This window comes from Bactrocera dorsalis, unplaced genomic scaffold, assembly GCF_023373825.1.
Source record: "Bactrocera dorsalis isolate Fly_Bdor unplaced genomic scaffold, ASM2337382v1 BdCtg244, whole genome shotgun sequence".
Taxonomy (NCBI): domain Eukaryota; kingdom Metazoa; phylum Arthropoda; class Insecta; order Diptera; family Tephritidae; genus Bactrocera; species Bactrocera dorsalis.
This window is the reverse complement of record NW_026038295.1, coordinates 1-14,042: the sequence shown is the minus strand read 5'-3', so window position 1 is coordinate 14,042 and position 14,042 is coordinate 1. Positions and strand designations below refer to the sequence as shown.

The window sequence follows — 14,042 nt, the reverse complement described above, 5'->3', positions numbered from 1 at the left end:
ATCTTTTATAAAAGACACCATGGAGTGATATCTAAAGTTGACTTTTAAAGTTCGATACGGACAACTCATGAACAACCCGGAAACCATGGTAGATCCGAGAGGTACCGACGAAAGACTGGGTAGAGAACTAGGTAGGGCGTTGAGGTATTAACGACCTAAACCGGGCTAAATTGCCGAAAATAAAAATGGATAAAATCCGGCCAGCATCAAAGCCAAATTTTTGCTTTAGAAAGAACTTCAGTTAGCTATTAGCCAACACACGGAATTCCATTACAAAATTGTTTCCTGGTAGCTTATATAAAACTGGCATCAATCGCTATTGCGAGACCCTGTAGAAAGCGATTATAGGAATATTAATGAACAGCGCAGCTGCGGCAAATTTCGCATTTTTTCCAAAACATACTCATATACACCCGCACATACACACATACTTATATAAACAACCACACACACACACACTCGCGTAAGTATCTGAGGAAATTCGCATAATTTGCATTGACACATAATGCCGGCAGTGCTTGACTTGCCGCACACACACACACACTCGGCCGGTCGGCGTGCCCCTCCCCCAGAACGTCAGCGAAGATTCTCCGCGAGCGCGCTAGCGGCATATTGGAATTCTCCGTGTGCGCTTTCTTTGCACGCGCTCGCCGAATGTCGCTTTTTGTTCGGCTTCAACGCGCGCACACACACTCTTCGCCAGCACGGACTGCCAAATAGCCAACGTACGCCGGCAGTTGGACGGGTGAGCTCAACGCGACCGCAAGTGTGCGCCGAAGATTCACTGAATTGACAGTTTAAGAGTGAAAAGTGTTTAGCAATTGCTGCAAAGTGCGCAGGCGGTTCACCGAAGCAGTTCAGAAGCAACGCGTAATTTAAAAGTTGGAAATTCCAAAATTGCTGCGGTTTTTAAAATAAACAAAATTCTACGTTGACAGAACGAAATTCGAAATTTTGCACAAAGAACAATGTCCGAAACACCCACGCAGCAAGCAGTCGCAAGTGCCGTGACGCCACCGACGCCCGCCGTGCTTGTGGCGCGCCAACAACACCAACAGCCGGAGGCGCCGAAAGAGATTTCCGCGCTGAAACGAGCTGCGCTGCAGGTGATGGCCGGCGGTTCGGCTGGTTTTGTGGAGGTTTGCATTATGCAGCCGCTGGATGTGGTGAAGACGCGCATGCAGTTGCAGACGACGACGAAGGCGCTGGGAGAGGTGGGTAGAGCGCGTGCACGAGTGTGGAAAGCGTCAGCAGTGTGTGTGTATGAGTGTGCAGTGAGTGCGTGAGGATCGCTTTTGGAAGAGCGCGCCAACGTTGAAGGCGAAATTGTAAGCGCGCGCTTGAATGTGTGTGTGTGCGCTGGTTTAGTATTTGTGTGTGTCTGCGTTTGTGTTGACAATTCTATGCTAATTGAGAAATTAGCGCTGTTTTGGAATTTTCTATTCTTCTGATAAGATAAACAATTTAAACTTGAAGCGCAAAGCTAACAAACAGTTAAGATTAAGATAAGATTAGAAAAGATTATTAAAATAATTTGTGGCATAATATAGTACAAAATACCCAAGAAGCGACATATGTATCTCTACAAGTTAATCCAAAAATCGCGTTAAACCTTTCAAAAACAGCCCTTCGCATGAACACATGAGTTCACCTCGCAAACTAAGACGCGCCATGCACCCCAACCACACTCTCTTCCTGCTTCGCGGTCCAACAATTTCAACATTGACATTGTCCTTAATCATCAATAGACGCGAAAAGCCCCCAAAAGCACAAAACAAAAACAAACTGAAAAATTTGCAAAGCAAAAAGTAAAAAAAAAAGAAAAGTCAAAAGAGCGCATGTCAAATGAGAGTGACAGTTGTTGTTGTATAAGCAAAGTAAAAAAGTAAATACAATAAAAACAAAAATAAATGAAATAAAAACGCGCTACTTTTGGTCCAAAACGCATAAACTATCGGGTAGTCGAAAAAGTCTTTTCGTATTTTGTCAATAGATGTTATTATAAATATAAAAAAATAACTTGAAGTTTGATTAGAAATACGAAAAAACTTTTTCGTCTACCCAATATTTAGAAAGATGTTAGAAAATCTGGCCAGAGGGGTGGTGAAAGGTATGAGAGGGAAGTGTAGGCGGTTTCAAGGCCTAACTAACATGTCTACATCAAAGGTGAGCTCCCTAAATCAGTGACTTTTGGAATATTTTGACAACAAATGCAACTCTGCAGTTGTCAACAAACAGCTGATCACGTTTATGAGCTCTTTGAGAGAGATACTTATATCATAAAGCCAACAAAAAAAACCAAGAAGAGAGATACAGAAATGTCTAAGTCTGCTGTTGAAACTTGAAATCGAGAGCCTATATCGCCTACCCGACCTTGAAATCTGCTATTCCGACGAAAGATACAGGAACGTGTGAAAAATTATCACTTCTTTGGTTAACTTGAGAGAACGTTGTTTGAGTGAACATTGTTTGGAGAGAATCTCAGGAAACTAAGCAAAGGTACATAGATTTATCAGACTGCTCTCGTTTGCGTTTATAAAACAGTGGTTTGCGTTTATAAAACCACTTCAAGCTTATCGTGTTCTGTGGCTTATATCGCAGAAGTGGGATTAATAAATAATACATGTATTAGACTCTTTAAAAGATAAAAGTGTGTGGATACAGAGATAAGAGTCTGGGGGCAATAAAAATTAAGATACATATGTGTATTTTACAGAAAATGGGGTTCTCAAACGTATAGTAAAAGGAAAAAATACTTAAGAGTAAAAAATTAAAAAGGTACATGAAGAGAACTTAAAATATATAGGTGTTTTAGATAAAAGTAGTCGAATTTCTCGAAATAGAACTTTGAAGTAAAAATTTCAATAAATTTTTGCAAAACAGCTGAAAGTTTTCTTTTTCTTAGATTCGCTGAAAACGCTAGTGAGTTGAGATCATATTTCGACGAAAGGAAACATATTGGGTAGTCGAAAAAGTCTTTTCGTATTTTGCAATAGATGTCGTTGCAGTCGTATATCTCCAGTGCTACCAATCACATTGTGTATGGAATGAAAAATCGTTAAAAATACCCGAAATAAAGACAAGATCAAAATTGACCCGGACTTATTCATATAAACTGCGCCCACAAGCCGAATCGTTAAATAATTTTTCCCTATATTAGTTAGATAGAAATACGAGTATATCAGCCCCTTGTATAGAGCTTCTTTCTACTAAATTGGTCGTTTTGCCTTTCGAAAACTTGCAACGCATTCGCCAATAACATTTCTTAAGTAGAGTTTAATCATTAAATTGCTTGAACTTCATGCTTACTGTGGTAATTACCAACAGCGCGGCGCCATGCGCTAGTTAAGACTATTTATTGGAGCGCATGCTTGTAAATACTGTATGCTAAAGGGCATTACAAGGTCAAGGTAAATAAATGGCATTTATGTAGAGAAGCAATTTAAGATTTGCTTGAAAACATGAATATATGACTGAAAAGTAATAAAAGAATGAAAGAAAAATTATAAATAAAAAAAAAAAAGTTAAATTCCTTAGTGATGTCATGGCTGCTTATTTGACCGTCCTGGTCAATCTTTACCATAATTTCATCGACTTTTTCAACGATAGGGCGACCAGAGCGAGGCACATCTTTCACAACGAAATTCCCGAAATGGAAGCAAGCGAACTATTGTTTGCTATACGAACGACATCATCTCCGTAAACTTCACAAATTTCATTGGTGGCTTGCGTGGCATTCTTCCCTTTATATACAAATATTTCAAAATATAGCGAATTTCTTCATTATTTTCACTAATTCTTGAACATCTGTAACTTTTTTTTCCAACTTGCTCGCATTTAATTTTTTTAAGTCGCAGAATTTTGTGTGCACCCTAATGTGCATGCACACTTATTTAATCACATTATTTTGTTTTTTTGTGAATATTATTAAATATTACTTTATTTTCATTTTATTTTCGTCGCGCAAAATCCGCTCAGAAATTATTAAATAACACAGATACCACGCCATATGTACATACATACATACATATGTATATCAAGAGTGTTTATTAAAAAAATAATATGTATTTACAAACACACAACTACACGCATAGACAATTGGCACGGAGGTGTATTGTGCTATCGCGTTATCAGCTTAATGGGCTTTCGCATGTCTGACACTTGAGCAACTGCGTCAGTGCGCCAATGCACAGACACACGCACGCACTCTAAAATACTTCTAAAAATATCTACATACATACATTTAGACAAAATGCAAACCATAATGCACACACACACTTAGAAATATATGTCCCGTAAAGCTTTTTTTATTGCTAAACAAGATTTCGTCAATTTGCTGCCCCGCACTTGTTCCCGCCCCTTTCAACGCCGCGCGCCTCCAGTGCGCACAACCACCGACTGCTTAATATTTGGCATGTGCACGAGTTAATAAAAAAAAACCAAAAGTACCCGAAATTGTACACAACAACAATAAATAATGCGCAGATAAGTGGCAGCGGAGCGAAGCGGTTTCTATATCAGGGAGAATGTTTTTTGGGGGCATAGAATATGCTGATAATATCGCACATTCATTTTGTGTGCTAAAGTAAATTGGATTTGTTATTTTTTTTTTTAATAAAAATATTGCATAGCGAAAAAATCGAAAAAACCTACATATGTATAACCTGTATATTGGGTAGCCGAAACAGTCTTTTTGTTATTTTTTAACTATTTTTTAACCAAAAAAAATTAAATTTGGCGAAGTTGAAAAAAGTCTCTAGCGGAAAAATGGCAATAAATGGTCGAAAAGCACTGCCCGACTTGGTGACCAATAACGAATCAAGCTAATTTTTGATACCCTATTCTCATATGAACCGTAGGCCAGTGAGGCTGCCTCGACCGAAACAAATGGTAGTCAAGCTTTGGGCTATAAGAAGGCTGAGGTAAAACTTCCCAGCCACTGTTTTCCAAATACAATATTTTCCAATGTATATTGACTAAATTAGCGTTGTTGTTGCGGCGCAGATCATCACGCTCATTACTAAATGTAATTGGGCGTCTCTCGGTGTACGATAGTTGTTGTGTTTGGCTGCTTTTTTGCATTTGATTTACTAATGAGGATGAAGTAAAATGAAAACAGCTACTAATTTGTATACAACCAGGAATACAAATTGAGATTTCAATACGCAAATACGTCTGCAAGTGATTAAGCACCGTTATATGTGCATAAACGAGAGTTCTCTTCGAGAGTCTCTTGTTAATAGCCTAAAAATAGTTTTCAATCGAAAGTAATGATGCTTCGAATGCGTCACACGGAAAAAATATACTAAATGTACCAACATACATATACATATGTATGTATATATGTATGATGAGATTCGATATAATTTCGAAGTGGAAAGAGGCTTGTCTCATGGCTCTCGATTTCCGCTGCGATCTTGCTGCTGGGAGGCAAGCGAAATGAGGCATATTAAATACGTTGGAAAATAGGTTTCTTCTTGTAGAGATATGTATGTATGTACATAGTACAGATGTATTAGGGTGAGCGCGGTTTGGCAGGCTTTTCGAAAAACGATTGAAAAACAGGATTAGATATCTCTTTGGCCATATTCCAATAACGCTTATTGTTGTTACATATTTTTAGAGGCGATCTTGGCACGATACGAAAGTATATAGCGACTGAAAGACCCCTCTCCAACTAATACAGATACTTGAAGATCCTTAACTAAAATCAATATGGTTGGGATATCTGAACCGGTCCTGTGAACATTGCTAAGTTTTTTTCCAAGCAATTAACAATCTTCCTCTTTATATTTTCACAGAGCCACTACAATGGCGTCTTCGACTGCTTCGCCAAAATGTATCGCCAAGAAGGTTTGTTCTCCTTCTGGAAGGGTATCCTCCCACCTGTGATAGCGGAAACGCCCAAGCGTGCCATTAAATTTGTCTGTTTCGAACAAACTAAACCGCTATTTCTCTTTGGAGCACCAGCACCTACACCACTGGTAAGTGTCAGCTTATGAAAACACTTTTTAATTTTCTTTTAATAATTTCATTAATTTCACAACGACTTTCCCAACTAACAGACATTCTCGCTGGCTGGCCTGACAGCCGGTCTCATCGAAGCCATCGCTGTCAATCCTTTCGAGGTGGTCAAAGTGGCGCAGCAGGCGGACCGCTCGAAAATGAAGGAGGCCGAGAGTACCTGGTCGGTGGCGAAACGCATAGTAAAGACCGACGGACTGGGTTTCCGTGGTCTCAACAAAGGTGTCACTGCGACTATGGGACGCAATGGTACCTTCAACATGGTCTACTTTGGCTTCTATCACAGTGTCAAGAACTACGTGCCTGCCTTTGAGGACAACACACAGGAGTTCATACGCAAGGTATTGATTGGTTTTACATCCGGCACGCTGGCCTGCTTCATCAACATACCATTCGATGTGGCGAAGTCGCGCATACAGGGCCCACAACCACAAGCAGGTGTGGTCAAATATAAGGGCACCTTCCGCTCCATTGGCATTGTGTACCGTGAGGAGGGCTTCCGCGCGCTCTACAAGGGACTCGTGCCGAAAGTAATGCGTCTAGGCCCGGGCGGTGCCATTATGTTGCTAGTCTTTGAGTATGCTTACGAATTTCTGCAGCACAAGTTCTTGTAGGGACCCGAGCTAGCGCTTTAAGTATTTGTGAAATTGCCTGTTTACTGCCCGAAAGCAGTATATACACAGTGACATACATACATACATAATTTTGTACCATACAGATTACTTGATAAATTGTTTAAATTTTAATCTTATAATATCTTTAAATGGAAAATTTAATAAAAAAGTAAAATTTTTATTTTTTGTAAGCCTTATGAATTAATTTACTTTGCGAAACGCCGTTTTTCTGCATGACTTCTATGACGTCTGTGGCGAATTTGGAGCAAAGTTTTGTATAATTAACAAATCGCTGAAATTTTCGCTCATTGCTTCTATAGAAGACTTGTCTAATAGCTTAACTGTCTTTAGTACTTTGTTGTTGCTTTATGATAAACCTTACGACGGGTAATAAAACTCGAAACTGGTCTGTTGACGCGCAGAGCAAAGGAGGCGGATCCAAGCGGCGCTATTTCAGCTGGCTGGAGGTCTTTAGGTTGCGCCGAATCACTTTGGTGGCTCGAAGACAGATAACTAACTGGATCACTTAGACTGCGACGCTATTGTTGCTTTTGTTGTTATTAAAATGGCTTGTAAGTGGCAATGTGTAATTATCGATTACTTCGCACATTTATGATTGTGCAAAAACTCACAGCAAAAGTTTGCCAGTTACGCGCTTGTTACGGTACTTAGCGTAACGGGCGCTGCTGTATGCAAACCTATTTTTTGGAACTGCCAGCTGGACATAAGCTCCCATTGATTATGTATTGGAACCACTATAACGATTTGTGTTTAGTATATAAGATTCATATGCCTGTTCTCAAGGTATAGGAGGAGGAGGGATCCTTTTGAGACTCGTATTTCTTCTTCAGTAAATCCTTAGGTTAGGTTAGGCGGTCAATCCTAAGAGGAATCTCATTTGAACAGCTTATAACGCCGGTCCAAACTCCTAGTTGGATTATAAGATTCTTACAGATCGAGAAAGCGCTTTGAAAAATTTGTTGAGCCGGCTAATCTTCTGGTAGTCCAATAAGAACTCTTGCGACTGCTTTCACCGGGCAAGTGAACAGCAGATCTTTACCGTTCTACTCTAGAAGGATCTCACAGTCGCAAATATGCTGGTCGGCGCTACTAGGAGCATGCGAGGTCCATTCGTCCAGTGCTAGAATGCAAGACGCCTACAGTTACAACTCAGTCTCATTCCGATATGAGCGGGGCAAGGGTGCTTCTTCTGGCCAGCATATCGGCTCTGCAGTGTATTCTTGCTTTCGAGCAGGTAAGGCTGTTTTGATGTTGTTTTAGCGGCAGAAAAAATTCCAAAAGTAAATTCGAGGAATGTTGCCGAGTTGACAGGTCTTGTCCGGATTAAATTTCGGCTCCCTTCCGGTTATTTAGACCCGACGGTCGTGGGAACGGAGCAAATGAGGTCAAAGCCTTCGACTACTGACGTCCAATGCAACTATATTCTTGAGGTACTCTGGCGAAATGTCTAATATATCCTGAAGTGGAGTTCTCAGGTCTTTTTGAACATTATAGGAAATTAAATCACTATTCAATCCAATTTACATGGGAAAACGGTTTGTTTTTACCTAGAGGGGAACTGACTTTCAGTTTCTGTTGTTCACAAGCAAGCAAATCACAGCTTGCCATATACTCATTCAGGTTTTTCGCCTACTAATCATTACATTTGTCGATAAATTTATGCAAATAACCTTAAAATAGATTGAAAATCGTTTTAAACGCAACCGAATGTTTTGATTTAGGCTTTCTGAAAGTATGGCTGATTAGTTTTAATTTAAGGTCGCGTTAGTTTTCGCATTCGGTAACTGGCTCGTAGTGTACTGTTACCGCAACGAAGCGCTTTAGGGTCAAACTCATAGTTCGTACTGGCCTTCGACGGTTCGCCGCACGTAATGCTTCTAAAGCACAACTTTTGCCAAAACCCGCACAGACATTACAATAATCCATATGTTAGCAGGCCTGACAATTGTCCCATGCGCTTAGCAATTTGATACACAACAAACCAGTATTTTATGCTAAATTCGAAAGTGAATTAAAATGAAAACAAGCAACTGCTGCTACATTGCCGTGCGCTGCGGCGCCGACTGCTGGCGCTCAAGGACATGTGTCGAGCTGGTAGACGCGCGGTCGGTAGTAGGCTGGTCCAGCAAGTTGTTAGAATTAAAAAAGCGCGCGGTGTTACAGATAATCCTAGACTTAGGTATACGCCAGCACACACACCTGCCTGCTTATGTGTATGTGTGTGCATATGTATTAATAATTAAGCCATGTTTGAGTCTGCGATTTCGTGTGTAGTTCGTTGGATCTCTTACAGCTCAAAATGCTGTCCGGCCACTTTGAAGTGGAGCAAATTGGTTCATTTGAAAAATATTCTGCGTTTTTTTCTGTGCCACAAACTGTTGCATGACTTCATTTTCGTCGGTTTCATAACACTTTTGCTTTCATTTGCAATTCAATTAGCGTTCCTAACGATCTTTGCTGATTTATGCCTGTCAGCGCTGCCAATATGGCATGTGAAACAGCTGACGACTGCATAACTTTGAACTCTAAGACGCGTCGGGAGTTGAGAATATAGGAAAGCGAATAAAGTGAGTTGAGAATATAAGAAAATGCATAATAACAACTTTTTAGGAAAATATTATAATAATTTTTGGTAATTTTAAGTCATAGAGCTTAGCTACTCTGCTCTCTCCAGAAATTTGGCGCTGTCGTATATGAGGACATTGAAGTTCAGTGAGATTCGGGACTAATTGGCTCTAATTTACTCATTTAATCTTATGCTGGAGAGTCAGTTCACCGTAACAAAGATAGGAGACAACCAGATGAGCAGAAAGTTTCCTCATTCTGATATCGCAGTGTCACATATTTTAGCACGTATCCTAACTTCGCGTTAACAACCATTGGAAAATAAAGAGTCGAGCAAGTGAAATCACCCTATTATAGGTGAAAGTATATAGTAGACGAATTCTTTTTCTTAACAACGCAATCGACCTTTTCGGTCTCTAAAACAATCGGTAGCTGAAAATCGCGTGAGTCTTACAATTACCAATTTTGAAGTAATACAAAGAAGTGAGAAAGTATTGTCAGAGGGAAGAGAGACATAGTAACATAGAGAGGAGAGTTTTTCTAACATAAGTAGGTTTTCTAAGGTGGGAGCTTTGAAGATGATTTCTTTAAGATTTGAAGAAATAGTAGAAGATGTAAGCACAGCTTGTTTTTGCTTTGAGATTCGAGTTTAATAGAAAAATGGAGTTCCGTATTACAATAAATGTATACAAGTTAAGCCGAGCTGTGCTGATTTCCTCCTGATTTACATGATTTCAACATTGGCTTCAACATAACCAAAATAGCAATACGTTTTCAATCATGAGAAAGTTCAGAACAAAAAAGACAGGAAACAGAAATTTACGTTGTTGAAGAAATAAATGAAATATTGAACTTTTCAGGCACTCTGATATTAATTTTTTTCAGGATTACCTAACGCCTGACAGCAATAATTTATTATGAAGTATTGAAATGTTAACTTTACACCAATAATATAGTAATTACACACAACACCACTGTTTTGCGCACAATATTTATAAAATCAATGTTCCGCCGCAGCAAATCGCTAGCTAGAAAAAGCACTACAGGAAAATGCAAATAATATTGCTCGCTTGCCGTCGCTTCTATGTCAGCGGCAGCAGCGTTTTCCACGACCTGGCGTCTGTGTTGGCCTAAGCTTTTTTGCCAATCGTCCGCATGATATAATAACGGATTGAGCTGTTAACTCGTTTTACTAGTTGCCGCACGCCAGAGCATTTGCTACAAAGCTGCTGCACGCGAACCTTTAGCTGAAAATCTCCACAAGCCAAGCGCACAGTTCTTTGTTGCAAGCCGCAACAAACGGTCGTAAGCTCCCTCGAAACGCTGTTAAAGTTAAAGTGTGCGCGCGTGTCATTAAAATATTGCAAATATTGTGTGAACCGGACTGCAAACGGGCATCGTTAGTCGGCGCCGCTTTTATATAGAGTTAACGCTTCGCTTAAAGCGATTTTTCCGTACACAATGCGCGTCGTCCGAGTCCTTTTTGGCGTCGCGCTGTTGTTCGTTGGCTGCGATGCTTTAGAGTTAAGTGCAGCTGCTAATACAAAGCTCGACTTGCAGGATCGTAGTCGGCGCAGCTTGGATGTGGGCTGGCTGCTACGAAATTTGCTGCTAAATAGCGCCACTGCCAGCGATTTGAAGGCGAATGTGACGCGCACACTTGCCGCATCAAGACTACCACCACCGCTGCCACCAACAACGCGACGACCGAGAACAACGCGTCCGCCAACTACACCTGCACCGCCTCCGCCACAGCCGCCATTCAATCCGTTCTTTAACAAGTTTGCTTTATTTGCAAGCTCGTCAGATTTGTTTAACCCAACGATGCGCCCCACAACAACAACTACTACCACCACCACGACTACTGAAGCACCTGAGACACCTGAGACACCACCGCCACCGCCTCCGCCTCCGTCAAGACGTCCGCGTCCGCGCCCACGCCCAAAACCCTTTCCACGTCCACCGCCTGGTTATAATAGACCACCATATGGCTATGGCTATGACTATGACTATTTTTATCCTTCTGGGTACGACGGCTCTCTGTCACGCGGTAACCCGCGCTTTGGTCCTATTGATTACGATTATGATGATGCGTCTACCGCACAGTCCGCGCCACCACCATCGCCACCACCACCGCCATCACCACCAGCACCACCATCCCAGCCATCGGCGCCACGTAAAGCCGCACGCAATCGTCAACGCCCTGCAGCTCCACCACCACCGCCACCGCCAGCGCCAACCCAACCGGCACCACCACCAATGCCACCAATTAGGCGTCGACCATCAGCAGCATCAGCACCATCACCACCACCGCCTCCAGCTAGATCTCGACCACCGCCACAACCACAACGCGATCGACTATTGTACCAGTATGCGCAGCCAGATGGTAAAATACGCCAACTTCTAATTAAATGTCATAAGATTGGCTTCACAAGCTCACTTTGCAGATACCTCATCCAATGAAAGCGCTGATGATGTAGCCGGACCGCCGGAAGCCGCACCCGAAGCAGATAATCCACCAGAAGAAGCAGACGATGATAGTAATGCAGCACCGGAGGGCGCTGACGCGACGAACGGCGATGTAGGTGATGAAAATGAAATTCCTGAAAATGATGATGATGCTGGGCCACCGCCCGAAGTTCTATCACCGCGTCTGCCTTCCTTTGGACGACGACCCAACGCAGGGCCAGCGCCCTCGTCACCTTTTGCCTCACCATCTTACTATGATGCAATTCCCTCTTCTCCATATAATTTCGGTTCCTTTAACGCTGGCTCGGGATTTGGTAGTTCCTCTTTCGGCTTCAGTCGTGCTAGTCCTGCTAAGGGTGGATATAAGTTCCGTGATGCCTTCTCTGATTTCCAAACCAGCTACGACGATGGTCGCTTTCAGCCAAGCGGCTTCGGTTCATACAATTAGTCTTTTATTTAGGTGTGTAATTTGATTTTTTAGTTTTTTATGAACTTATTTTTTAGATTATGTCTTATCGGAAGATCACTGTATTTAATCCCATGTACTTTTTTGTTAAATTTATCATGCATATATTTGGTAATTTTTTAAGAAATCTTATAATAAAAATGTATACAAAATTCTATTTATAAACTTGGTTAAGTTTAAGTTTTTTTCACTCACTAGAATTCACAACACAACGAAAATGGTAAAAACTTTAACTTCCACATAAACCAACAGGGTTTCGGGAGTTAAGCGTGGACGGCATCGTTATTTTGTTATTGTTTCCAAAACAAGTAGCCTAACAAAACACGTCCAGGATTAAAAAATTAAGGTAATGAAATGTGGAGCTTTCAAATTTATTCAACTTGAAAAAATAACGAGAACTGGCGTTTCTACGCTTTTCCATTGAAGTTGCAGCATTCTTTGTATTTATGAATGCATGTGTGCGTAACTACAAAACGTTGTACGCACGTAACAAACTCCGTTATACCCAGATTGTCGAAGGGCAAAATTCAAGGTTATGGCATTAGCCCAGAGGAATATGTATATTTAAGGCTTAGTAAATAATTTGTTTAAATAAATGTTAACAAACTTACCCTGAGTAAGACGTATGTACATTCTTACACTACTGAGGATATAATGGGCCAATATGTGAACGACGCCACAAAACTAGCTCCGTATGTCTCCTATTGTGCTGATTCCAATTAGAAACACTTGATAAGTAAATAACACTACACGCACCCTTCAATATACACATATATGTATGTGTGCAAAAATTGATTTAATAGATTTTGTGTATATTAATTAACATAAAAACTTAAACTAATTCTAATATTTTCACGCACGCACTAAAAAAGCGGTTAAATTCGCTAAACTTCTAGTCAAACTGTCAAATGGCTGCGATACGAACGAAGGAGATATAATGGACGTCGCAAAACTAGAACCGTGTGCCTCTTATCCTGTCGATTCCAATTAGAAAAACTTGATAAGTAAATAACACTACACAAACACTTCAATATATACATTTTTACGTCCAAGACTTGATTTTATAGATTTCGTGTATATTAATTAGCATAAAAACGTTTAATTCTTATATTCTCACGCACGCACTAAAAAAGCGGTTAAATTCGCGAAATTTCAAGTCAAAATGTCAAACTGTCAAACGGCTGCGAATTGCGAACGGAAGGAAATGAAGGTTAGGCCAGTAAGCAAACCAATGAAGATAACACAAGGTTCCCTTGTCAGCACGGGTGCGTGTGCAAAAAAACTTATTTAAACTATTTTATATAACTTTAATAACTCGCAAATTAAAGAAAATAGCATTTATAGTAAGCAAACACATAAAAACTTAGTACTTTCAAAACTATTTTAAGATTGAAATAATAAACAAATGCAATAATGCCGTAAGCTGAGTCGCCCTGTGTGAGAGCATTATCTCTTTAGAGCACAAAAATTACTCTCTGTTTACATTTTTTGCGAATATTTTTACACATATTTTCTTTTAAACCTTCTTCTATTTTTTGTTTTGCTCCTTTGTGGTTTCTTTATCATCACTTTTGTTATGCGCTGCCATTGCTATGTCAAAATCCGAGAAACGGGTGTCACCACCACGGTAGAGGAGGTCACCACGTGCATCAGCTGGCCGCATGTAGCCATTCGAAATAATTAAATACGGATTTTGTTGAGCCATTTTGTTTGAATATTTTATTAAAATACAGGGAAAATGGGTAAAAAAGTGTTTAACGCCAAGGCGCGTCAGAATCACAAAACGCTAGTGGATAACTCGGCAGTGAAAGATGTAAGTGCTGGCAAAGCTTTGTGCCTGTAAATACAATGTTTTTTTTTACACTTCCTATTACGCAGATAAA

At 40.5% G+C, this 14,042-nt stretch overlaps 2 protein-coding genes across 2 annotated transcripts; both read left to right on the top strand.

Annotated features, from left to right (window-relative positions):
- Positions 1–717: 717 nt before the first annotated feature.
- On the top strand, positions 718–6,829 carry LOC105230425 (mitochondrial 2-oxodicarboxylate carrier). The gene is made up of 3 exons (XM_011211183.4): positions 718–1,214; positions 5,802–5,984; positions 6,066–6,829. The coding sequence occupies exons 1-3, from the start codon at positions 969–971 to the stop codon at positions 6,636–6,638; spliced, it is 1,002 nt and encodes a 333-aa protein (XP_011209485.1). The 5' UTR covers positions 718–968; the 3' UTR covers positions 6,639–6,829.
- Positions 6,830–9,573: 2,744 nt separating this feature from the next.
- Positions 9,574–12,309, top strand: LOC105230426 (uncharacterized). Its single transcript, XM_011211184.4, has 2 exons — positions 9,574–11,610; positions 11,672–12,309. Exons 1-2 carry the CDS (start codon positions 10,686–10,688, stop codon positions 12,139–12,141), a joined length of 1,395 nt encoding a protein of 464 aa, XP_011209486.2. The 5' UTR covers positions 9,574–10,685; the 3' UTR covers positions 12,142–12,309.
- The last annotated feature ends 1,733 nt before the right edge of the window (positions 12,310–14,042 follow it).